The following is a 27,305-nucleotide window of genomic DNA, read 5'->3' as shown; positions in this document are numbered from 1 at the left end:
TCGCTGACAGATGGATGCATGTCTTTATTTAGTTCGTTCATTCCAGGTTCATCCCACATCTTCACATCTCACCCTCCCACCGTCAAAACAGGTCCCATGTAACAACAGGGGGCCAAAAACAACAGGCTTGCCCACAGTCTCCATCACCCCCCACCCCACGGAACACTGTGGGGACAATGGTACCTTGCTTGAAAGCCACAGGTTTCAAATACTTTTAGGGGCACAACTCTCTTCAAACTGGAAACCACGAGCCACGTAGAACAGGCTGTCAGGGAGTTTCAACCTGGGCAACATTTGGGGTACGTCCCTGGAGCCCCAAGTTCCCTCAGAGCAGGTGAAAACTCCTGCTTCAGAGCCCTTCTTTCTATCCAATCACTTGAAACGTTCCATAGAAAGAAGAAAGAAAAAAAGAACTCCCTTCTTGAAATGCGAATACCAAGATTTCACACGACCAACACTTCCACCTGTTGAAATAAACAGTCCACAAAATTAAGGCATTTGGGGGCAATTAGAGGGAAGTAAAGCATTTACTAAAGTTACAACAGCATATCAAAAGTGTTCATTATGCTTTTGAAGGCTCTTAACTAGGCACAAGGGCAGAAACAGTCACAGTCCCGGCCACTGCAGGCAAACACGTGTTGATTACCAAAGCAGAAAGGGAAACAGAGGGCTGGTGGTGAGCATTCTCTTCAGCAGGTCCCCAGGCACCAGGCCCCCCTCCAAGTCATGCCTCACATGCCCAACAGCAAAGAGAAGCAGTGGGAGCTGTGCAGACACTGCAGGGCAGGGCACTGCCGGCTACATTACAGCAGCAACTGTACACACGAAACAGCTTCTTCATAAACACCATTCTCAAACTGGATTTATGCATATTCATACACTACCTAGTATATCTAAGAGATCTTGAAATCAAAGCAACATAAAAAAGAGAGACTCGCCTGCATTCCAGGCACTGAGCAACGACATGTCAAGGCAACAGAAATCCCCCTCCTGCCCCCACTCACTTCTCCATCCCACTGTCTGCTGAGAATTTCTAGTATTTATTCCACACATCACTGTACACTTCAAAATCTGCACATTCCTCTCCGTGGAATTCTCCTGGGATGTGAATCCCACCCACGTGCATCATGTACACATCTAAACTGTTTCATTCCACACTGAGAGGTTCGGGTTTGGAGCGTTCATTCCACACTGAGAGGTTCGGGTTTGGAGCGGGAGGAGGGGAGTGAGGCATAAGTGAGAAAGGAGGTCACATGGCCCAAACAGGTACTTCCAGGAGGCCAATCCCAGCCGGTGGGGATCCAGGCCCCAGGAGGCCAGGCCTACTGGCCGAGTACCGACAGCCAGGTGAGGAGGCAGAAGCTGTAGCCCTAGAGCCAGAAGACCCACACTAGCGTCATCACCAACATACAGGGGGGCCACAGGCTCCCAGTGCCCAGGTTAAGGTGCAGTCCTCACCGAGAAGGCCACATCAGCTTCCTGTGAGTGTGTCCCATGGATCTGGGGGTGGCCAGAGGCCCATCACCACGGGTGTTTGCACTTCCTAAAACCGCACGCAGCGATCTCCAGACTCGTTCTCGGCCATGAGCAGCAGAAATGCTGCAGTGCTGTCTGCCAGTGTACAGGCTGTTCAGGAACCCAAGAGGAATTTCTCACCAATACGTAAACATGCACCACAGCTAGACTGCGGTTCCCTGACTTTGGGATTTCAGAGACAGGTGAACTTAAGAAGAAATTCTGGGGCTGACAAACAGCAACCAACATTTTGTTTTGCAACCAAGAGCATTTCAAAAAGCAAAAATATTGCCCTCTACTTTTACCTTCATTACATAAAAGGAAATTTTATCATCCAAATAAGGAAGAAAATAACTTCAGAATAAAGAACAATCCTTTAAGTTGAACAAATGTGACTTCATCAATTATTTACCATGCTGTTCTCATACGCCTCACCTGCATAGAGCACTCTGTCCCCAGTGCTATGCTGTGGGCCACAAGGACTCTGGCCCATCGGGGTCCACAGTCCAGCCCGGATCTCCCAGGGTCACACGTTCATCCAGCCCTGTCACCATCTCAAATGCATTTCCACTAAGAAGAGGGACAAGTCACCAGGACAGCAGTTTACACACACGGAGACTGCTTGCGTAACACATTGCTTCCCATGTGACCCCACAAAACCCTGCCAGAAAGGCACAGCAGGAAGCCTTGTCCCTGTCTGAAGTGGAGCTGCCTCTGTTAACAGGGATGTGGCCAAGGCCGCACGGATGGCAGCAAAGCACAGGCCAAGCGTCTCTCTCAGGCAGACTCTTCCTTGGCTCAGTCCTATGTCTGCTGTATCTTCCTCTCCTTCTCTCAAGAACTTTTAATTTGAAGAATCAATTCATTGAAAAAGGAAAAAGAAAACTTACTAAAAACAATTGTTCCTTCTCTTTAAAATTACCTGTTTAACAAGTACATTTTAACAATGTACTAAATTTTCAAATGTCAAAAGAAAACACCAAAAAACAAGCATTGTTGCCTTAAACACTTTTCTGGAACAAGGCAGAATATAAATAAATAAATAAATAACACGAGTGATGCAAAGAGTCACAGAATGTGGGTGATATTGATGGGTTTATCTAAAACCCCTCACCCGGGACTCCAAAGCTGAATTCTCAGAGTTACCAACGTTGTCCCCCACCCCACCACAGCCCAGCCCAGCCCATCTGTTGACAGCAGCCAAGGCCCAGGGCCCAGGACTGTTCCACAGCCAGCAGCTGCCCTGGCAGTGGTGACAGTCAGATGCTTCTGGGATGCAACCAGGGGCAACCTTCAGGCTCCTTCCCCCAGCCCATCGAGCCCCTCTCCTAGGGAGGACTCCGGGCCAGCCAGGCAGCAGCCTCACTGAGGACCACGTTTCCCTGCCCCATGGGACTTGGGCGCCCCAGGGCTTAGAAAGGTGATTTCCTAAAGTGCTTAGGTGGAAAGTGCGACTCTTCCTATTCTGTAACCTGTCCTTGCCAACAGAAAAAAAAGGGAGCTTTAGTGAAGGCAATGCCACTAAAACCCAGGAGGAATGACCTTAGCTACCCACCCTGTTTTCAGATTCATATTTGGCAGCTATGAAACAAGATACCAAACCTCCAAATTGTTTGGATTCTGAAAAAATTGGCAAAGGCTGGCTTGAACAGAGAGGAAGTTGAACATGTCCTCTGCAAATGAAAAGCTGAGACCCTAGACACCTGCAGGCCAGCCAGGCTGGGCCACAGGCCAGGGAAGGGCCATGAGAGGACCCCTCCTCCAGCTCATTCTCTCCCCAGATACATCATTCCCTGGCCAGGTCTGGGTGAGTCTTCTCTGCAAGGATCCATTCAGTCCACTCCTCCTAGAGAGACCAGGGGCAGTGACCTGGTCCCTCCGAAACAGGCCCTGGGCTGTGCAAAGGAGCATGACGCCCATGCTGCCACATCTGGGTCCTTGCCTCTGTGCAGCCTGAAGGTCACACCACCACACTCATGCATGGGACTCCCACGAGGCAGCATTCCCAGGTGCCGCTTCCCAAAAGGTTCAAGAACTGAGCCACCTCCTGCACCAGGCAGGGCTGAGGAGGCCTCGTCCTTAACAGGCCCCTGCAGAAAGTACTCAGTAGAGCAGACGCAGAGCATATCGTGTGTCTACAACATGGCTCACCTCGAAAAAAGCCACCCTCCTCTGAGCCCAAAGGGTGGCAGGAAGAAGAGACTCGAGGTGGGAGGAGCTAAACAGTAAGCCAGTAAAGAGCCAGAGTGCAGGGAGCTAACCAGCCTCCCTGAAAGCCCCTATCAGCCCTACCAGGGTGATGAGCCACTGCCTACGACCTCCAGTGACAAGGCCCAGTCCACTGTGGTGGCTCCAACTTCCATATCATCATTCCTTAACTCCCTACAGCTCCTGCCCCAGCCACAGCCCAATTTTTGTCCTAGTCCCACTTTGGTACCACAAAGAACACGCCTACTCCCTCTCCCGGGATGAAGCCCCTGCAGCACCCAGCCCCGGCTGTCCTGGCCCTCCCCAGCCGCTCACCACCTGCGGTTCCTCTCCTATCTTGGGAAGACCCTCCTGGCTTCAGCAGGACCCAATCCCAAGCTCCCCTCGGGAACAGCACACAGCCCACATTTACACAACCATCACAGCTTCTAACAGTGTCACCTCAGCTGAGGAAACACCTCCCGGATTGCATTTTCCCCTCTGAATCACCCGAGGACTGTTCTTCCCTTCGGAACTGCATCTGCACATACACGGGTCAGCTGGGGTGACCCACACAGAGCCCATTTGTGACACAAGGGGTTGGGGGTATAGAATTCTATCCTCTGGCTGTAGAACGCAATAATGGCCAGACACTGCCTGCCTGCTAAGACACACAGTGATGCTACTAAGTAAATAAAACGGTATCATTGTTCAAGTTTTACAAATTGGATTTCTCTTATTACAGAAAATCAAACACAGATTTGAAATCTGCTCCTTCCTAAATATATCTGAAGTTTAGAATCACCATGGATCCACACAATGGTCCTCATGGGCTTCAAATGACGAAATGTGATTCACTGGAAACAGCAGCAACCTGGGAGGGCTCTGAGGCTGCAGCCACCAGCCCACCTGCCGGTGACCCTCACACCTGGCTGCGCAGCCCTGGGTGAGGGGAAGCCCAACCCACACAGCCAAAGCCATCAGCAATGATAACCCAGGCCATCTCTCTCCCGGGAAAGACTTCTGACCTCACTGCTATCCCCTGCGTAGATTCTAGAAGCAGCAACCAAGACAAAAGAGAGCAATCAACCAACCGCCAGATGTTCTGTCCACTGGACAGCATGCGCCTGGAGGCTCATAACCACCCAGAGGACTCGCTGCATTTTTCACTTTCTGGTACGTGTGGGGGACAGAAGACAGCGCCTCGGGCATTTTCCTCGCCTATTAGAACTGGCAGTGAATGCTGTTGGAACGGTCCTTGGTCCCAAGGAAGGCAGTCATTTCCTGGGGAGTTTGGTGTGGGCCTCCTAAAATCAATCACTGGAAGCTCCCTAAGGTGAAGTGGCAGAAAAATCGTGACACCTGAAGAGAGGCACAGTAGGTGTTGGAACAGGTGCCGTGCAGCCAGGAAACCACCCTTGAGTGAAGACACTCACTATGAGACCTCCATCGCAAAGAGAGAATACTGAAGGGGCAAGGAAGGGGCGTGTATGACAAGTGCATGTGTTACCCCAGGAGCAGGGAAAACCAACCAGCAAGTTCATGAACTGCATTTCTGTCCTCTATTTTGCTTACGAAACTCCCTTTTCATTGAGATACTAGAAGGCTTTAATCGAACCATCAAATTGAGAAGTAGAAAAATAAAGAGAAGCACAGTTCCAGAAGTGCTGGGAGTCTTCCCTACAGGGAAATTAGTAGGCCTCCAACCTCAGCCCCTACATGTGCATATCCCATGGCCCGTTACATTAATATGCAACTGAAAATCCAGAACAGAGAACTTGGGAAAAACAATAATAACTTTAGTATAAGCGTCTCAGCTGACAATGACCCAAGGACTGTTCAGCGGCCCAGGCACCTGAGGAGCAGTGACAGTCTACGAGGACATCTTCTGCAGCAACAGCCATCAGGAGACCAGCAGCAGCACAGCACTCAGGGCTCGGTGTCCACCTCCCCGCAGATCACCTTCTCCCTCGCTGGAATCAACCGCGGCACTTGGAGTCTACTCATGGAGTAGAAACTTCTTTATGGGGTCTGGCAGAGGCAGCGAAGGAATCAGATGAAGCCGGTGTTTGCCAAGAGCTCTTCTCACAGCCACACGGCACAGACACAGCAAGGTTCTGGGAACACCTGAAGGCCGTGGGAAGAAAGAGAGGGATAGAGGAAGGTTCATTCTATTCCAGTTATAGAGAGAAAAGGCAGCTGGGACTGCCAGCCAGAAGTGCACCAATGCTCACTACCAACTTCAAAACGCTCAGTGAAACACAAAGTGATGGCTTTTCCTGATGGATGAGGAGAGCAGGCCCCAGGGAGGAAGGTCTTCTTATCTGCTCCTTCTGTTGCAGGAAAGAGCGAAACCTTTCCAGCCTCGTTAACCCAGGGCATCTGCTCCCTGGATCACAACTCGACCGTGTTTAATGCACTAGAGAAAGAAATCAGAGTGGACCACTGAAGGCCCCAAAAGGTGCGGGCCGTGGACGCCCGGCCTCTGTCAGCCCCTTCCCTTAGTCAATCCCTGAAGCTCCACCAGTGCCTGGGGAACACAGGCTGAGCAGTGCTTGAGGGGCACAGGCTGACGACTTTGCCCCCAACGAAAAGAGCACAGCCAAGTTCTGTCTCGATTAGCGAGGAAGCTGAGGAGTGGAACAGTCCTAAACGCAAGCTGCTTCTTCTATCAGTATAGCTCCCAGCTGACCATTCATTAACTATTTGTGGGAAGGCTACACAGGAGCATGCTTTAATGAACTGGTTTAGGGAAATCCAGTAACAAAAACACAATGAATTTAAAGTCCTTTGAGAGGCAGGGAGAAGGAAGAGGTTATCAACTTGGATGTCTCAAGACCCAGACTGGGAGCGGTGGGCGGGGGTGACATGTGGGCAGGAGGTTAAAGACAACACATGAGGTCAATGTCTGAATCTCAGAGAGCCTCGGATAACAAGACCAAGCTATGGATCAATTCCAATCTCTGGTGCTATTGATGCATTAATCGTTAACAAAATCTTTCTTCATAAATAAGCAGACCAGGAACTTTATTGTTACAAAATTTAGGCTTATCACACAATCCAAAGTAGCGGTACTTGAGTGGAATTGAAGAAAGGAGAGTAAGGAACCCTAGAAAGCCCCGCTTGCAATTTGTTTTAAGGGCTCATTTAAAAACCAGGCATAAAAGAAGTCACTGTCTATAAGAATCTGGGGCCACAGGTCAGAGCAAAAGGATAAAGAGAATATAATTCTAGGCCAAAGCAGTGGCTCGTGCCTGTAATCCCAGCACTTTGGGAGGCTGAGGCGGGCAGATCACTTGAGCCCAGGAGTTCAACACAAGCCTGGGCAACACAGCAAAACCTCATCTCTACAAAAAACCCAAAAATTAGCTGGGCATGGTGTGCGCCTACAGTCCCAGCTACTTGGGAGGCTGAGGTGGGAGGATTGCATGAGCCCAGGAGGTCATGGCTATAGGGAGCCATGATTGCACCACTGTACTCCAGTCTGGGTGACAGAGCCAGACCCTGCCTCAAAAAAAAAAAAAAAGAGAGAGAGAGAGAGCATAATTCTAGGAGTTCTGACAACACACATGTACTTTTAGAGATTCCCTGATATCAGTTCTTGGTATTCAGGAATTTAAAAAGAGAGGATCAATCTGAACAACCATCTGGAAAACTGCGAGTGCTAACTGAAGATTTTGGCCAAGTGCTCAGGTGGAGGTTTTTGTTTCTTGTTTATTGCTACATCTTGATTCGTTCAATCAACCCAGCCCACAAGTCGGAGCTGAACTCAAGCCACTTACTTCTGGCCTCTTTAAAGACCTGCAAGGCCTCAGGGTCCACCTTTCTTCTTCCTCTCGACTCTGGGCCCAGCGATTCCCACTTCACTAGATTCAGGTTGGCTCCAAATTCTACCAGCAGGCTCACGAAGGCTGCCTCACAGCCGTGGCGCAGAACAGCATCCATGACGCACCCAGGGGAGCCCCTGTAGAATCCCTGTGTGTTGACAGGACCATTGCAGTTGAAGTCGGGGTTCGCGCCAGCCAGGAGGAGCAGCCGGAAGCACTGGAGGTTGTGGTAGGCTGCGCTGATGTACAAGGGGCAGACCACCAAGGAGGTGAGCCGCCGGGAGAATCGGGGCTGGACATCAGGAGTCAGGTGGTGGTTGACGTCAACATCAGCCCCGTACCTGCAGGGAAGAAAGGGAAAGTCAGACTGTGCAGGGGACTGACCACAGCCCACAGATCCCACAGATCCAACAGCCACCCTGAGCAGAAGGCCTTGATTCAGTGACACCAGGCGCTGTAGGAGACTCCACAGATCAGATAGCTTCACTACGTTCAGCAAGATAAGGTAGCAGGAAAGAACTTGGAATCCCCGCACACAGAAAAATTCCTAAGGGAAGTCCTTCAAACCATTAAAGGTCCAATAATCCCAAGGCTATTTAAACTATTTCAGAGCAAAGAAAAAGAAGAGAAACTTACAAATTCATCTGATGAAACTGGCACAATAACCCCAAAACCCAACAAGGGCCAAAGCATAAGAAAAACTACCAGCTAATTTCATTTAGGAGTACCAACTTTTAAATCTTCAATAAAATTTTAGCCAAAGAGAATCCTTAAGTATATTAAGAAAGCAATATACCATGACCTCATGGGAGTTATCCCAAGAATGCACAGGTAACTCCAATATTAGAAACTCTATTAATATAATCCATTGTAAAATGAGGCTGAGGGGAAAATCCTCTGATTATCTCTGCAGATGCAGAAAAAAAAAAAAGGTGGGCATATGACAAAACTCAAGAGCTATGCGTGTTTAAAAATGCTCAAGAAAACAGAAAGTGATGGCTTTTCTTTAACATGATAAAACATACTCCCTCAGGCCAGAAGTCAGCATCTCATTTAACAGGGAAAGGCTAGAAGCACTCCGGCCAAAGCTGGAGCAAGACAGACTCCTGCTTTCCAGCCTCCTGTTGAACACTGGTGTCAAAGGTACCCTGTGCAATCAGGCAAGAGAAAGAAATTAAATGCATAAAGTTGGAAAATAAGAGGTAAAAATTTCCTATTTTCAGAGGATACAATGTGTCTGAAAAGCCCTAAATAATATGGGAAAACAACTAACAAGCAATGAGAGAACTTATTGAAGTAGCAGGTTGTCAAACCAATAGGCTTCATATAAAAAGTAGAAGGGAAAATTCCATTTATTATAGCAAAATAAATTTTACTATGACATATCTAAGCATAAACGTAATAATAAATGTCCAAAATTTGCATAACAAAAATGATAAACTACTACTTAAAGTCAACAAAAGTAGACCTAAGAGAATGGAAAGACATAGCACAGTACTGATTAAGACCCAACATCAAGAAGATAATTCTCCCGAAATTTATTTTATAAATGAAAATGTCATTACTAGAACTAAATAAGTTGATTACAAACATAAATAAATAAAAATAGCATCCCCGGAGCTACATTAGTTGATATATAAAGTTCATCTGTAAGATGAAAGAAGATGAAAAAGTCAAGCAAGAAGGGGGTGGTGGGAGGTAGCCACACCATAAGTGAAGTTTATTATAAAGGCTAAAAATAAAACTGTGGCATTGGTATGTGAACAAAATTGACAGAATGATGGAACTTTACAGAAAATCTTGAAATGGGCCAAATTGCACATAGAAATTTCATATATGATAAAGGCAGTATCTCAAACAAGGGAGGGTGTAGATGTTTTACTAAGTGTTTTTTGGGGTAACTGGACATCCATATGGAAAAAGGTAAAAGTATATCCATTCACCATAGCATATACTGGAATAAATTCCAAACTGACCATAACTTAAAATGTAAAATACGAAACCATGCAAAAACTAGAAAAAAACCTCTAAGTAAAATTTGCCTAATTCTGACACAAAATCCACAAATAAAATGTTTTTAACATGAAAATTTTTAAAAGAAAAACTCTTGCATAGCATAAGCATGACAAAACAACATAAGTAAAAGTAAAACAAGCAATGAAAAATTGGGGAAAAGGGTTACAAAGGGTTAATACCCTTAACGTATAAAGAGCTTCTAAAAGAAAAAGATCAATAGCCCTACAGAAAAATTAGAGAGATGGGGCGGGGCGTGGTGGCTCATGCCTGTAATCCCAGCACTTTAGGAGGCCAAGGCAGGTGGATCATCTGAGGTCAGGAGTTCAAGACCAGCCTGGCCAACATGACGAAACCCCATCTCTACTAAAAACACAAAAATTAGCCGGGTGTGGGTGTGCCTGTCATCCCAGCTACTCGGGAGGCTGAGGCAGAATTGCTTCAACCCGGGAGGCGGAGGTTGCAGTGAGCTGAGATGGTACTGCACTCCAGCCTGGGCAACAGAGCGAGACTTCATCTCAAAAAAAAAAAAAAAAAATTAGAGAGATGGACAGCTACAAATGGCTCTTAGCCACATGAAAACACACTCAGCCTCACTCGGAACAGAAATGCAAATTAAAACTATTCTGAGATATCACTTCTCACCTATCAGATTGGGAAAAATCCAAAAATTTATTGACCAGGCTTTTAGGAAACAGGAAATCTCATTCATTGTTTGAGCAATGAAAAGTGAACTTTCCCCCTGTAGAGTGGGCAATCTGTCAATCGCTAGCAAAATTACATATGCATTTACCCTTTGACCCATCAATCACACTGCTCAGGATCTATTTCCAAAATACATCTGCAAAACTATGGAAAGATGTATGCACAAGGCAATTCATTAAAGCAGCATCCCTAACAGCTGGAGACAGTAAACCACCCACGTGTCCACTAACGGGACTGGCTGAATGAACTGCAGCTCATCTGCACAACGCCGCCCTGTGCAGCTCTGAAAAGGAGTGAGGGGGGTCGCTGTACACTGCTCCGGAGCAGCCTCCGAGCACAGGAAGAGGGAGGGAAAGCAGCACAGTGAAAGTGTACAGTCCACTACTGTTTCTGTGGGGGAGGAGGTTGCAGTGTGCTTATGGTAAACCATGGAACTTTTTAAATGGTTATCTACTGGGGAGGGAGAGAACAGGATCAAGGAGACAAGGATACAAGCTAGATTTCCAAAAATTTATACCTTGGCCAAGCGCGGTGGCTCATGCCTGTAATCCCAGCGCTTCAGGAGGCCAAGGCAGGCAGATCACTTGAGGCCAGGAGTTCGAGACCAGCCTGACCAACGTGGCAAAACCCCGTCTCTACTAAAAATACAAAAATTAACTAAGTGTGGTGGCGGGCACCTGTAATCTCAGCTACTCAGGAGACTGAAGCAGGAGAATCGCTTGAACCCAGGGGGCAGAGGTTGCAGTAAGCTGAGATCATGCCACTTCTCTAGCCTGGGCAACAGAGCGAGACTCCATCTCAAAAAAAAAAAAAAAAAAAAAAAAAAATTGAAAGCAAAAAGAAACACATGAACTCAATCAGGTATCCAGCTGGTGCCATGATGCGCTGCCCACTAGGACATCTTTCTTTTCAGGCACACTAAACATCCAGACTCCCATGATTAGCACAGACCACTCCCAGCGTCACGTTCACCTGGAAGGCCCCAGGCCAGGACTCACAGCTTGTCGGCAGGGCAGCGTCACACAGCTCTCCACGTGGGCATGCACACAGCCATGAGTGAGGTAACCCCTAGGCCGCCCCTCCTATTCCCCAGTGACAGCCCGATGGGAGGAAACAAATCTCACATAGGGCAGGTGCAGGAGCCACCTGACTTAGAAGCCTCATTCTCCACCAAAGCCAATCTCTAAATGACTCCATTTACTTTACTTGTCCTTGTCACTGTACTCAGAGATGACCAAATATATGGCTCTCTATCAGACGTTTAGGGTTCTTCCAGGCCAAGTGCAAACTACCAATCATTTTTACTCTGAACAGGGATCAGTCAACGAGGGGCCCCTGGCTCAGAGTCAGAGTCCTGACAAGGTGAGAAGGCCACCTGGCATGAGAGGTGAGAGCCCAAACAGGTCAGGAGCCATGTATGGGAAGAGGCAGCAAAAGGGGGCTGGCTGGTGCCACACAGGGGACAACAGGACAACACAGTCAGTATGTGGAGGGCAGGGGAACTGGGTTTCTCACTGGTGAAAGGAGAATAGTAAATGCGAAAGGCAGAAAACTAGGATGAACCTTGTGGCATGAGCCTGGATTAAAGGTAGCCAGGTGAATTCCTGTCAATGTATATAAAGAAATATAAACAGAAATGTGGAATGTACATACAACCTTAGCTTGGTCCAATAGGAGGGCGTGAAAACAGTGATACCCCAAAAGCAACAGGCACTCCTAGTGTCCAAATGTAGGGTTCTGCACACCATTCTTCACTAAAAGAAACCAGGACTCCTAGGAGAAATGACTTATTCCAGGACTGAGGCAGTCAAAGTGCAAGATGAGCCGAGAATATCTTGTTACAGGAGAAAGTGAGGAGCTGCTCACAGAATGACTAAGGTCATGTCAAAAGGACAGAGATGGCTTGAAGCAGCTATCAGTAGCCAAACTGAGACAATACGAATATCAAAATAAGTAACAATAATAATGAATTACAACTCATTGGATAATATCAGAAACCATGAGTCTATACTAACAAATAAATAAATGAACAAATTAAAAATCTGAGATGAACAGGACATATACATGGTTGTAAAGCACCTCTCCTCAAAATACTACTTACAGAGAGAAAAGGAATAGCTTTACGGGAGCGAAACATGGCAGGCACCACCTTAATCAAATAACGGAAGTGAGTATCGGCAGTAATGGACACACTGCGATCACACGCAGCCTGATAAGAGGGGAATGCGAACACAACCTCCCTTTGCGATTCCTGCCCAAAACGCATGACATGACTCTAATCTGAGTCAACATTAGAGCTGGCACCTGTTTTCTTGAGCTTTCATCAGCCCACACAGTCCCGCAATGTCTCACAAGATTCGTCACCACCAAAGTATTTCATTTGTAATAGGAAAGGGCAATATGTGGGGACCAGCGATGACGGGACCAGAACACGCAGGGTGCAGGGAGGACAGAACTGCATCACCTTCTATGCCACAATCACAGCGCTCGCCAACAGGTAAGGCCAGCAACCACGCCTTCTAACCGTCTCCTCAGCACCATCCTGAGTGTCCAGAGAAACGCTCCCCTGGAATCAAAACTGCTGCTTTCAGGAAGCACAGGCCTGAGGACCAGCACACGGACCAACACGCTCACATGACAATGAGGCTTCCACTACAAACACAAACACCACCCACTCTCCAACCAACACACTCACATGACAATGAAGCTTCCACTACAAACACAAACACCACCCACTCTCCAAGACATTCTAGGAGTGACAGGGGAAGCATTCTAAAACACACAGAGCCAACAAGAAATTAATATTTCATTTCATACACCCAACCAATTAAGCAAAGGAAAACTGGATCTCAAGCAGTGATGGTTTTTTTGCTTATTCTTAGGGAAAATCTTCCAAAACGTTTGTAATTTTGGGCAATATGACAATCTGGTATTAGCTGAGCTGTGGGAAAGATAGCCCTTCATCCACTCATAAAAATATACTGGATGAGATCCAGTTAATTTTAATCCTGAATATTTTCCAAATTCCTCTATTGCTTTTAATATCACTGGCAAGGAACCACTGGGAGAACTCAATAAATCCATATAACTTTTGCACATACAGAAATACCACTCTGTACCTTTTTTCTAAAATATGAGCAATACATATCAAGTGAATTTACAAATAACAAAATGGAGGTGACTTACAGAGGGACAGAAAATTGCAACAGTGAAAGATGAGAGCCCTAAGGGGGAACTGGCACATGGAAAGCAGAAGCTAAGTTATTTCCAGAGAACATCACTGTTCAGTAACTTAACCGTATCACTCTACTATCCAAGAGTCAATTATCTTGGAATTTAGAATATAGAAAACTTTTTAATAGAATAATGTATGTTCTTGGTACCACCTTGTGAAAGTAATGTCCTGTGCTCCAGTGAGGGAGTAAGATGTCTTAGTAACGTTTTCGCAAGAAGGGCATCTGTGGCCGGGCGCGGTGGCTCACGCCCGTAATCCCAGCACTTTGGGAGGCCGAGGCGGGCGGATCACAAGGTCAGGAGATCAAGACCATCCTGGCTAACATGGTGAAACCCTGTCTCAACTAAAAATACAAAAAAAATAGCCGGGCATGGTGGTGGGTGCCTGTAGTCCCAGCTACTTGGGAGGCTGAGGCAGGAGAATGGTGTGAACCCTGGAGGCGGAGATTGCAGTGAACTGAGATAGCGCCACTGCACTCCAGCCTGGACGACAGGGTGAGACTCCGTCTCAAAAAAAAAAAAGAAAAAAATGAAGGGCATCTGTATATGTACTTCTCGGGCAGCCTGCAGGTAACTCAAAGCAGTTGTGCATCATGAATTGACTGAAATACCCAAAGGGCTTTCTGGAACCAACATGGAATTTCCCTGATTGATCCTACTCAAAAGCATTTCCAAATTAATAGCTTACATTCTCCAAGGTGCAAAGACAAGGGACTGCGGTAGCTTAGATAATCAGGTTAGAAATCCTTAAAAAGAGGGAAAAAGCCTTGCAGCTTTATCACCCTCTAACGTAACAACCTTACCACTCTCATTTCTTTAGCCTCCCAAAAGCCAATTGTGTAGCTATTTAATTTATAAAACCCTTCAACAGGAAAAACATTTCTCAGTACCTAATTTAAAGACCATATTCCGTGCTGGGTAAAGGGAATCCCAGGTCCCTGCTCATCAGAGCCACCCTGGCTGCAGCCTATAACAACAGAACCCTTACCTAATCCTTTTCAATACAGAAAAATTTCCCTGAGAACCAGCTACCTAAACTGCACCCTGTCCAAATGCAGAGCAATTTGGTCTCCAGAGTAAAAGAGGGAAAAAAGCATCTTTGCTGGAAAGAAGTCACTAGAAACATGAAAAATAAAAGCAATCTGGTTCAAAAAGAAAAAAAAAAAAGGCAACCATTAGTATGATTAAAATAAGACTGTAGGCCAGGCGCTGTGGCTCACGCCTGTAATACCAGCACTTTGGGAGGCCGAGGCGGGCGGATCACGAGGTCAGAGGATCGAGACCATCCTGGCTGACACGGTGAAACCCCATCTCTACCAAAAATACAAAAATTAGCCGGCCATGGTGGCGGGCACCTGTAGTCCCGGCTACTCAGGAGGCTAAGGAAGGAGAACTGCTTGAACCCAGGAGGCGGAGGTTGCAGTGAGCCAAGATCGCGCCACTGCACTCCAGCCTGGGCAACACTGCAAGACTCTGTCTCAAAAAAAATAAAATAAAATAAGACTGTAAACCTAGTATAATGGAAGAGGAAAGAAAAAAACAACATATAAGAAGAAAAGATATCAAATGGAAATAGTTACAAAACAGAAAGATAACAGAAACAGACCCCAACATCAGCTATAGCAATAATGTTCACTGTATTAAAAAGCAAAAACTTCTAGACAAATAGTTCTACACAAGCACAAACAGAACTACTGAAACTCCCTAGGATTAAAACTAAATATTACATAATGCCATGTAAATGGGCCTTAAATAAAACTAATAGTACTCTTGTTTTGATAGAGCATAATATGTAAGCAGGAACTTTTATGAGCTCAATTAGCATCAAAATTTTCAAAGCAAAACCTATTCAAAGTACAAGGGGAAAAAATGGCAAAATCAAAAATGTGATCAGAGACTAACAGAATTCTTTAAATTTCTGGCAGATCCAATGACAAAAATGTAAAAAAAAAAAAAAAAGAGAGAGAGAGAGTGCTAACCTAACAAAGTATAATATGTAAACAAAACACCCATGGTCATGTACTTGTTTCAAGCATTCACAACAATGTAGTCTGACATTAAAAAATAAGAAGAAGCCAGCATTGTGGTGCACACCTGTAGTGTCAGCTACTAAGGAGGCTAAGGCAGGAGGGTCACTTGAGCCCAGGAGTTTGAGGCTGCAGTGAGCTATGATCACACCACAGCACTCAAGCCTGGGCAACAAAGTAAGACCCCATCTCAAAAACTAAACAAAAATAATAATAACAATAATTTTTTTACGTCAAAGAATCCCCAAAATGAAAACTATCTGGTCCATATTATCTGAGCATAATACAACAAAAAGCATTATTAAAACCTTATCTTCCATAACTCTAAGAACAAAGAGGAAATCAACTTCAATTAGAGCTATTTAAATAATAAGGAAAAAGCCTAGAGAGGATGGTCAAAACTATAGTAAAAGGTAAATTAACGTTGCAAGTTTGCATTCTTAAGAAAAAATGAATAAGCAATCAACTCAAAAGGGAAAAAAAACTAAAAATTAGAAAAAGATAAAAGTAAATATAAAGGAACAGATAAGCCGAAAAACAAAGAGACCTGATAAAGCCAAGAGGCAGCTCTTTACAAAGGCCAGCAAAACAGGCGAGTCATCTAAAGAGCCGAATTCTAAAGACAGAAAAACTGCAAAATACAGAGAAGAAAAATAAAGTGGCTGCAGGAGCCAAGCGAGCTCCACAGTACTGGCCTGATGAGGGCCTTCAGGATGTCAGCCCGGCCCACGCGAGAGGCGTGGTAGACAGGGGTGCTGCGATGGTGCCGGCTTCCGTTGGGGTCCGCGCCAGCTTCGAGAAGGATCTGGGTACTCTCTAGGTGCCCGTTCACCACAGCCACATACAGGGCCGTCTGTCCTTTTACGTCCACCAGATCCACCTCGGCCCCCTTCCGGATGAGGAAGTCCACACAGCTCCCATGGCCTGCAGTGGCCGCGATTCGCAACGGTGTGCAGGGGAGCCAGCCACAGCACCAGACAGACTTCTCGTTGATGCGGCTGCAGGAGGAACACAAGGGGGCTCATGAGAGGCAGCCGCAAGACAGGGACAGGCTGCACTGCCCCCCTCACCCTGGCAGCATGGACACGGCCCCCCTCTGGTTAATAACACCTCCACCTGGGCTCTGCCTTCTGAAATGCTCTCACACCTTTCCCCTGCGGGACCAGGGCATGGCAGGGCAGGCATTACGAGCCCCATTCCAGAGACAGGAAACTCAAGGCACCTGCAGAATGATCAGCACCAAAACTAAGATCTCTAGTTCTTAGATTTCCTGACTGCTGTCCGAAGTGCCTTCCTCTACAAAGGTGCGAAGGGTCTGCCTGGGAGGCAGTGCCAAATGAACAGCGCACTCGCCCGGGAGTCTGGGTAAGAGCCCCTAGGCTGCTCTTCCCCAGTTACCATCTGTGAAGGCTTGAGGCTGGGCCTCTCTAGGCCTCAGCATCCTCACCAGGACTAGGTGACTATGTAGGCCCCCAACCTCTAACACTGCACAAATGATGGCCTGAAGGAATCACTAAGGTGGCACGGGGGCTACACCCCTGGCCAAGAGCGGCAGAGGAACCTGTCCAGACTCAGCTCTCTGCAGATGTCACAATCAGACTGCAACTGCCTGCCCCACCAACCGACCCAGCAAGGCAGTGACCGCAACGGGTTCACAGCGAGCTCCCAGTGTCACTGAGAACAAAGCTCAGAGGCCCAGAGCACCAAACCAGGGCCCAGGAACATGCAGTGGAAGCAGCTCCCAAGCCAGCCCTCGGGGCTCCTCCGCCAGCTGCGCCTAGGCTCTGACTGCCCAGGAAGGTCGAGGAGCACTCCAGGAACTCATCACCAAAGAAGTAAATAGCAATGGGAAAATGTAAAGAACCAGAGATGCCCTGAGCCTGAGTAAAAGAAGGAGGAGAAACAGTGCTGGGAAATGCAATATAGAAAGACTTGGGCTGAGACCTCACCGAACTCTATTTCATTCTGTTACATCTGCAAGTTGAATTAAGGTTTTCTTTGGGCTTGAGTCACCCACTTTAAATATCTGTGCGTAATCCATCTGTCTTCCTATGACAGTCCTTTCTGGTATTTTTCTTTTAAATACTGATATCTGTTCTGATGAAATACTGCTGAGACACTAGAAGGAAATGAAGAAATACATTCCTGTACTGTTAGAAATCCTTTTCTTGGGAACTATGCAAAGAAAAGTTGTGGCATTAGTTTCAGCACCAACATGTAGGCATTGCTTCTATCACCGCACTGGCATTTGGGTCCTGAAGGGAACGCGGAGACACAACAGCAGCATGGATAGTTCCTGGCTGCTGCTGAGTTTAAGCTCTAGCTGGGACTGCAACCTTAGACCCGCAGAACAATCAGAGAACACTCCAGAGAGCAAGCAGACTCTGCTCCCCCAGGTGTCCTGAGCAGGGAGAGGGAAGGGCAAGCATCACTTGCTGCGAAGGAAGGGCTGGAGCCATTTTGTGGGGACAGGCAGAGTTTGGCAAGGCCAGGACAGGGGACCACTGATGAGGGGAACAGAAAGGAGAAAGCTGATGAGGTAAAAGGGCCTAAGGCTGAGGCCCAGGTCCCGGGGGCAGATGACTAAGGGCCTGAGAAGCTAGAGGAAAGGGCACTAGGGAAGGTGGTGAAGCAGGGTGAATGTACAGAAGCGCCTGCAATCAAGAGCCACAAGAAACCCAAGATGGGGCGGGGCCGCCACTGAAGAGGGAAACAGTGGTACCTTCAGGAGTGACATCAGGAGGCTGAGGCCCACAGAAGGCCAGAAGTTGCCAGAAAACACTAAGGTTAATGGCAGAGCAGGACCTGAACTCAGGTCTCCCTGCCCACACTGTCTGGCTGTCTCCTACAACTCTGACCATGCTGCCTCAGTCTCCTTTATCCCCATCCTCTAAAACTGGAACACATTCCTCCCAACATCAAGGTCTTCATCTGCACAGGGACTGTGGGGCTCAGCTTCACGCAGACCTTCAGGGCCCTAGTACCCGGACCAGCCCTGGGCAGCGCCGCTCACCTCCGGTAGCTCTCCTCTTGCAATAGGCTCCTGAGGGTCTGGAGGTCCCCGACGTAAGCTGCATCATGGAGCCTCGTGTCCTCACAGTGCTCCAGCGGGTGATCACAAAATTGCTCCCTCAGCCACTCCTTCAGATTACGACCTGCACTGAAGAGAGGGGCTCCTGTTAGCTCAGGGAGGCCCTGCCAAGACTAACCAAAAGGGGGTGCCATCTGCAGCGAGCCTTCCCTCTCCCAGCTACGGGGCACCTTCAAATGCTCAAGAAATAAACCACAAGCTGGGCATGGTGGCACGCCTGTAATCCCAGCTACTCAGGAGGCTGAGGCAGGATCACTTGAGGCCAGGAGTTCAAGATCAGCCTGGGCAACACAGCAACACCCTGTCTGTAAAAACAAAAGAAATAAATCACAGAAAATAGTAGAAACCTTCCCTTATTAAATTAGCACACTCCTGACACCAACGCTGACAAGAATAATTTTTTAAAAGTTGATGGGGCCCAGGAACTATAAGCCAAACCTACTGAAGAATAAAGAAACAAGATCCTAAAGAAAATATAAGCAGATTGAATCAATATTGTGTCAAAGAATCCACTGATAAGGCAAACCTGAAGAATACGGATGCAAGATCCTAAAGAAAATATTAGCAGATTGAGCCAGGCGAGGTGGCTCACGCCTGTAATCCCAGAACTTTGAGAGGCCGAGGCAGGCAGATCACGAGGTCAAGAGATCAAAACCATCCTGGCCAACATGGTGAAACCCCATCTCTACTGAAAATACAAAAAATTAGCTGGGCGTGGTGCCGCGCACCTGTAGTCCCAGCTACTCAGGAGGCTGAGGCAGGAGAATTGCTTGGACCCAGAGGCAGATGTTGCAGTAAGCCAAGATTGCGCCACTGCACTCCAGAGCCTGGCGACAGAGTGAGACTCGGTCTCAAAAAAAAAAAAAGAAAAAGAAAAAAGAAAGTATCAGCAGATTGAATCAATATTGTATCAAAGAATCTAGCAAATATCTTAGTACTGGTATTTGGGAATATCTTAATAGTGGGAAACTATGAAGGAGAACATAGTCATCTCCTTCACTACAAAAAAGACATACGGCAAAATCCAACGGCTGAGCAAATGCTGCTATCTGCTACACGGGTGACTCCCTACCACGCTGCCCTGGGCAACGGCCACAGGGAGGCCTGCCTAAGAAACTCCTCAGACAGGTGCACTTGACCATAGAGAAGTCCCACCTCAATAAAAACGAAGGTTAAAAACACATGTACATAAATATAAATCCAGCCCATTTAATGAAGACTATAAAACTCAAAAACAACACAAAAGAACAGAATAAACAGAAAAAACACCAAGTACTTGGATTAAAAGATTCAATAATCAAGGAATTTTAAATAAAGCGTGACCCATTTCTTTGGGGTTTTGTTATCAGATGTCACAAAAAATATTCTAAAGTTTATTTTAAAATATAAGGGAGAAGAACTTTTTTGGTTTTTAGTAAGTGTACAGAGAAAAGACCTACCCTACTAGGTAACAGAACACTCATCAGAATAAAAAAGAAAATCAAACCATCAGCTGCCCAGAAAGATCTCAGTATAAACAACCTAATACCGGCAGCCTTCATTTCACTGCATTTCACTTTATGAAGCTTCACAGGTAATTGTGTTTTTTTACAAACTGAAGGTTTGTGGCAACCCTGTGCTGAGCAAGTCTTTTGGAGCTATTTGTCCAACAGGATGTGTCCATTTTGTGTCTTCTGGGTCACAATCTGGTAATTCTTGCAATATTTCAAACTTTTTCATTATTTTATCTGTTATGGTGATGAGTGATTTGTGATGTTACTATTGTAATTGTTTTGGGGTGCCACAAACTGTGCCATATGAGACAATGAGCTTAATCCATCAACGTGGTCTGTGTTCTGACTGCTCCACCAACCAGCTGCTCCCACTCTCTCCTCAGGCCTCCCTGTTCCCCAGACACAATATTGAAATTAGGCTAATTAATAACCCTACAACAGCTTCTGAGTGTTCAAGTTAAAGAAACAGTCACACATCTCTCACTTTAAATTAAAAGCTGGAAATGATTAATTTTAATGAGAAAGGCATGTGGAAAGCTGAGAAGGTTCAAAGATAGGCCTCTTGTGCCAAACAGCCAAGTTGTGAATGCAAAGGAAAAAGAGCTTGAGGGAAATTAAAAGTGCTACTCCTGTAAACACACAATTGATAAGAAAGCAAAACAGCTTTATTGCTGATATAGAGGAAATCTGAGTAGTCTGGAGATACGATCAAACCAGCCACAACATTCCCTTAGGCCAAAGCCTAATCCAGAGCAAGGCCCTAACTCTCTCCAATTCTATGAAGCCTGAGAGAGCTGAGAAAGGTGCAGAAGCAAAGTGTGAAGGTAGCAGAGGTTGGTTCACGAGGTTTAAAGAAGCCATCTCCATCACACAAAAGTACAAAGTGAAGCAGCAAGTGCTGATGTGGATGCTGCAGCAAGTTATCCAGAAGACACGGCTAAGATAATTGATGAAGGTGGCTATACTAAACAACAGATTTTCAATGTAGAAGAAACAGCCTTCTATTGGAAAAAAAGATGCCATCTAGGACTTTCATAGCTAGAGAGGAGAAGTCAATGCCTAGCGTCAAAGTTTTAAAGGACAAGCTGACTCTCGTTAGGGGCTAACGCAGCTGGTGACTTTAAGTGGAAGTCAGTGTTCATTCACCATTCCAAAACTCCTGCCTGTGCACTATAAATGGATCAACAAAGCCCAGGTGGCAGCACATCTGTTCACAGCATGGTTAGTGAATATTTTCATCCCAATGTTGAGACCTACTGCTCAGAAGATTCCTTTCAAAATACTACTGCTCGCTGACAATGCGCCTAGTCACCGAAGAGCTCTCATGGAGATGTACAAGATTCATGCTGTTTTCATGCCTGCGAACACAGCCATTCCGCAGCCAATGGATCAAGGAGTCATTCTGACTTTCACGTGTTATCATCATTTAATACATTTTGTCAGGCTATCACTGCTATAGGTAGTGGTTCCTCTGATGGATCTGGGCAAAAATGAACTGAAAGCCTTCTGGAAAGGATTCACCAATCTAGATGTCATTTAGAACATTTGTGATTCATGGGAGGTCAAAATATCAAAAGGAGTTTGAAAGAAGTTAATTCCAACCCACATGGATGACTTTGAGGGGCTCAAGACTTAAATGGAGGAAGTAACTGCAGATGCAGTGGAAATCACAAGAGAACTAGAATTACAGCCTGAAGATGTGACTGAACTGCTGCAATCGCATGATCAAACTTGAATGGATGAGCAAAGAAAGCAGTTTCTTGAGCTGAAATCCACTCCTGGTGAAGATGCTGTGGACACTGTCATAATGACAACAAAGGATTTAGAAGGCCACATACACTTAGTTGATAAAGCAGCAGCAGGGTTAGAGAAGACTGATTCCAATTTTTAAAGAAGTGCTACTGTGGGTAAAATGCCATCAAACAACATCTCATGCTACAGAGAAATCTCATCAAAGGAAGAGCCAGATGACATGGCAAACTTCATTGTCATCTAAGAATTACCACAGCCCCCGATAAGTCAGGAGCCATCAATACTGGAGCAAGACCCTCCACCAGCAAAAAGATTGTGACTCACTGAGAGCTCAGATGATGGTTAGCATTTTTAAATTAAAATGTGTACATTTTTAGACATAATGGTATTATTGTACTCGGTTTTTTTTTTGTTTTGTTTTGTTTTGTTTTGAGACGGAGTCTCACTCTGTGGCCCAGGCTGGAGTGCAGTGGCGTGATCTCGGCTCACTGCAAGATCCGCTTCCCGGGTTCACGCCATTCTCCTGCCTCAGCCTCCCGAGTAGCTGGGACTACAGGTACCCGCCACCACACCTGGCTAATTTTTTGTGTGTGTATTTTTAGTAGAGAAGAGGTTTCACCATGTTAGCCAGGATGATCTTGATCTCCTGACCTCGTGATCTGCCTGCCTCGGCCTCCCAAAGTGCTGGGATTACAGCCATGAACCACTGGCGCCTGGCCTATTACACTCTTAATAGACCATAGTATCATGTAAACATAACTTATATATGCACTGGGAAACCAAAAATTTCATGTGACTTGGTTTACTGCAGTATTCACTTCATTACAGTGTTCTGGAACTGAACACACACTATCCCCAAGGTATGCCTGAATGTGATAAACCGGCATCACAATCAGCGAGAATGGAAAAGAGTATTCAACAAACGGCATTTGTACAATTAGATACTTATTAGGAAATAATTGAGTTATTCACCTCACATCATAACCCAAAATAAACTCCTGAAGATTTAAGAGTTTTGTAAAAATAGTCACACAGATTCGTGTGTAAGAGCAAAAACTCAGACTGCTTGGATTCAAGTCCCTGCTCTGCCATGCTGTCCTAGTGTGAGACCAGACAGGCAGGTATAAAGCACCCACTCCATAAGGGGGCTCTTTCCAGATGCTGACATTGTTTTTTATATTAAAATTAATCTCTTTTGAGTACTACTGTACATGAGACTCAACCACAGGTGAAACGGGGGTGATGAGTAAGTGTCCCAGCTCTGCAGGGTTTGACAGTCCATTCAGTTGCTCATGCTGATCCCACAACCAGACCGGCCGCAGATCAACAAGCCGGCATGAACAGCTCTTTAAGCCACCACCCCAGTCTTCCTTCAGTAACTATCCTCCCCTGTAATTACTCCACAGTTGCGGTTACTATAGGGTGAAAAAGTTCAAAGTCGGAGTGGGAAAGATTCAGGTGTAGGGCAATAACCAACAGGTAAATGGCGGCCACAGGACTTTTGCTGAGCCCTCTTCTGGGCCCCCTCTGCTGGCCTCTGTGCCCTGCTCAAAGTAGACTCAGACTCTTTCCCCAGCTCCAGATTCAAAAGCAACTTCAAGTTTGTGTTTTGCTGATCAACTACTCCAATGACAACACAACTGCCCCAGGATAGCACTTAAGCTTCAACTGAAAATCTGTTGCCCCTCTACCAGGGCCGAAACACACTGAATAACAAAACAGCAGTGCATGAGGATATAAAAAGGAGCCCTCAGCCGAGTGTGGTGGCTGCCGCCTGTAATCCCAGCACTTTGGGAGGCAGAGGCGGGCAGATCACCTGAGGTCTAGAGTTCGGTATCATCCTGGCCAATATGGTGAAACCCCGTCTCTACTAAAATACAAAAATTAGCCGGGCATGATGCCAGCACCTGTAATCCCAGCTACCAGGGAGGCTGAGGCCGGAGAATCGCTTGAACCCGGGAGGCGGAGGCTGCAGTGGGCCGAGATCACGCCAATGCACTCCACCCTGGGCAACAAGAGCGAAACTCCGTCTCAAAAAAAAAAGGAGACCTGTGCAGCCGGCAAAGCCAGTGTTTATTCCCCAGGAACCCTCTTTATACTGGGAAGTAGCTGTTGGTCCTCTTTTTCCCACGGAACACCCATCATTCCGTCTCTCACTCTCACATGAGATGACATCCTAGACCCTAAGGTCCTGGCTGTCTCTGAAGTCAAAGTCAACGCCAACCAAAGCCCAGGATGGTAGATGCTTTGTCTGGCTTTTTCTGGTCACTGCAGTATCTTCTGCTGGGTCTAGCCAACAGCAGGTCTTCAATACAAGTCTGTTAAATGATTGGAAGGAGGTGCAGAGGGAGGGATGGATGGAAAAGGCTATCTGCACCAGTCTCCAAGTCAATCTTTTGAGATTTTTAAGAAATGTATTGGTTTATTACTAAGAAGGAGAGGAACCCCTCCAAAGACAAATATAGGCATGTAAAGAAAGCCCAGAACACATGAAACTATTGGCGAGAATGGCAAGCTCAGAAATCCAGCAAGAAGGAACTCCCACCACACCACCGGGAAACGGGAACCTGTCCTGACCGCTTCCTTCACATCTGCATGGTAGGGACACTTCAAGGTGGAGACCCTAAGTAGGACAGTTATTTTGGAAGGTGGGTGTGAGCCTTTCTATCTGCCTCCCTTGCTGGTGGGCCAAAGGCCCCTGGACATGTTGTGTCACTGACGAGCTCGCTGGAGACGGCGTCCCCGTTGTCCCTGGTCTGTGCCTATGGTGGGTGGGAAGGCTGCCCCGCTGTACCACCGGACACGCCGTGGGCGGCAGAATGGTGAAAAAGTGCCTGCCCTCCCGAGGGCTACCCTCTGGCTGGCTTTCCTGATCCGTGCGCTCAGAGCTGGAAGGTGGCCCACGTCCTACTTTTGCGGTTGGGTCATATCAAATCTGTATCGGCTAACGGGAAGGAAGTTACGAGCAAGTTCCACCGGAAAGAAAATCTAGCGCGGGGACTGCACTCGAGGCCGAGGAGCGGGCAGCGCGTCCGTGGTGGGGTCGCCCAGCACTGCGAGCCGCGCTGAACCCGACCCCCGGCCTGCGGGGTGCGGCTCCCTGGCTGCCCCGTGGACCCGGCCAGCCCGGGACGAGGACGCAGGGCCTCGGCAGGGACGCCGGAGCCAGCCCTCCGCCATCCCCACACGCCCCGCGGCCCAGTGGCCGCGCGCACGTTACCTGCGGAGCCCGGCCCTGCCCGCCCGTCTGGGCTGCCGCCCTCCGCCATGGATGCTTCGGCCTCCGCAGCCGCCCCGGGCCCGCGCACGCCCCTCGGGCAGGAAGCAGAACGGCCCGCGACCACTTCCGGCGCCGAGGGCGATGGGGGGCGCGTCGGGGTCGCGGCTTCCGGCGGGCGCGCGCCGGCCTCACTGGTTTCCGGGGCCGCGCAGGGGCCGCGCAGGGGCCGCGCCTCCGCTTCCGGCCTCGCTGTCTAGCGGGATGCTGGCTGGTCCCTTCGTCCGGCGAGAACTTCGCGAGTAACCGACTCTCTGGATGACGGCCGCGCTGTGGTTTCCTCACATAAGAAGCCAAGGAGTCGGAAAGCCCGTTGCCTGAGGCAGCAGCCTGGGAATTTCGGTCCGGCGGGTCATCCCCACCCCCACGGACGGGGCGTGGCTTCTGCCAGATGTGGGCGGGGCCCCGAGGGCCGTGGCGGGCGGGACCCGGGCCTCGGCCGGGCTGGCTTGGTCCCCGCAGGTGCCCCTGCTAGCCACGAACAGCCCCGGGAGGGTGGATTCGGAGGCGCGGGGACTGGTGAGGGCCCACTGCAGGGCTGAGCGTCGCAGCGTGCTGTGGTTTTAGATGAATGCTCCCCCAAATCCCTTCCATGAAGCCCGCAATCGGGTCGGTAACTGATGACGGCCAGTGGCTGACGCGAAGTTCATTGAATAAATGAATGCATTCGTGAACAAACGAGTAACATTTCTTGCACACTCCCAACTTCAAATATCGCAGCGTCGTCCCACCGTGAGTATTGGCGTTGGTCCTTCAGCACGGATTCCCTTGGCTCCTCCCATTCTCCCCTGCTGAGTTAGACAGCGGGGCCTCATGCAGGAGGAGGATTTGTACACAGCACAGCAGGAGGCTGATGAGGGAGTCCGGAGACCCCAGCAGTCGTGGGCGTGAGCTGCTGGCTCATCCGTGTGTACAACATTCCAGACTGGAGTAAGGGAAGCCGCAGGCGCAGCCCCGCGAGTGCCCCTGCTGAGGCTGGCCCTGGGTGGCCCAGATGCACCAGGGGGGCCCACTGGGGGCAGACCTGGCAGGCCCTGTGGGGGTTGGAGGCGGGAGTGGGGGTACTTCCTACAGTGGTGTTTGGTCTTGGTAACAGCAGAGAGCACCACTGGCATGAGGGACAGGTGACTCCGATGATGACGCTGCTAGGCCAGGAGCCAGGGGTGTGCCCAGCCCCTGGCTCCACCACAGCTGCACATCCCGAACTCGGAGCTTCAGCAACTCCGAAGCCTGAAGCCGCCTCACGTGTTGTTGGATGGATGAATGGATAAACGAAATGCCGTCCATCCATGCAATGGAATCGTACCCAGCCTTAGAAAGGAAATGCCGTCCGTCCATACAGTGGATTCGTACTCAGCCTTAGAAAGGAAGGGAATCCTGACACACGTCACAACACGGATGACCTTGAAGACGTTATGCTGAGTGAGATAAGCCAGTCACGAAAAGACAAATACAGTACTGTGTGATTCCAATTATTTGAGGTCCCTGGAGCAGTGAAATCGTGGAGCGGAATGGGGGTTGCCGAGGGCTGGGGGAGTGGGGAATGAGGAGTTAGTTTTTAATGGGGACAGAGCTTCAGTTGAGAAAGATGAAAAAGTTTTGGAGACGGGTCGCACAGCAATGTGAATTGTGCATTTACAGTACTGAACTGCGCATTTAAAGAAGGTTAAGTTTTATGTTCTATATATTTTACCACAATTGTTTTAAAGAATTTTTTAAAAGAGGTTCCGGTGCAGTCAGGGGTGCGGGTTGGGTGTTGGGTGGTTCAGAGCACCCAGGTGATTCTAAAGTGCAGCCTGGTGAGAGCCAGGTCTCCGGGGTCCTCTGCTGCTCTGCCTGCCTGGTCCCTGTGGGCCCACAGTGAGCGTTCTGCGTGTCAGTAGCCTTGCATCAAGGTATTCAGTCCCTGAGCAGAGTGGCCCTCCTGCGCCTGCACCTCCACCTTCCCTGCCACCTGTTGACCTTGGGATCCTGCCTCTTAGAAGAAGAACCTGAGGCCGCACGTGGTCTGTAGCGGGGAGGTGGCCTCACATCCCCACCTCTGTGCCTCCTAAATGCCCACATGGTGCAGGGCGGTGTCCACAGAGCCAGCAGTGCTGGAGGGGGAAGGACACTCAATTGCTGGCCACTCTGCCAATACCATCACCCCCATTTCTCAGGACCCTGAGATCTGGGGGCCTGGCG

The 27,305-nt window shown here is 48.0% G+C and overlaps 1 protein-coding gene across 2 annotated transcripts; it reads right to left on the bottom strand.

Moving 5' to 3' along the window:
• On the bottom strand, window positions 1-26,798 carry ASB1 (ankyrin repeat and SOCS box containing 1). Of its 2 annotated transcripts, XM_003813089.4 has the most exons (5): window positions 25,065-26,798; window positions 18,522-18,663; window positions 16,204-16,506; window positions 7,485-7,870; window positions 1-5,829 (listed from the first exon to the last, which is right to left on the bottom strand). In XM_003813089.4, exons 1-5 carry the CDS (start codon window positions 25,111-25,113, stop codon window positions 5,702-5,704), a joined length of 1,008 nt encoding a protein of 335 aa, XP_003813137.1. In that variant the 5' UTR covers window positions 25,114-26,798; the 3' UTR covers window positions 1-5,701. The 2 variants fall into 2 exon arrangements, with proteins under 2 accessions (XP_003813137.1, XP_024783731.1); XM_024927963.4 differs by lacking the exon at window positions 16,204-16,506 and having other exon boundaries at window positions 25,065-25,282.
• Between the last annotated feature and the right edge of the window lie 507 nt (window positions 26,799-27,305).

The sequence above is a fragment of the Pan paniscus genome, chromosome 13 (genome assembly GCF_029289425.2).
Source record: "Pan paniscus chromosome 13, NHGRI_mPanPan1-v2.0_pri, whole genome shotgun sequence".
Lineage (NCBI taxonomy): Eukaryota > Metazoa > Chordata > Mammalia > Primates > Hominidae > Pan > Pan paniscus.
The sequence above is the reverse complement of the archived record's forward strand: the minus strand, read 5'-3'. Positions and strand labels throughout refer to the sequence as shown.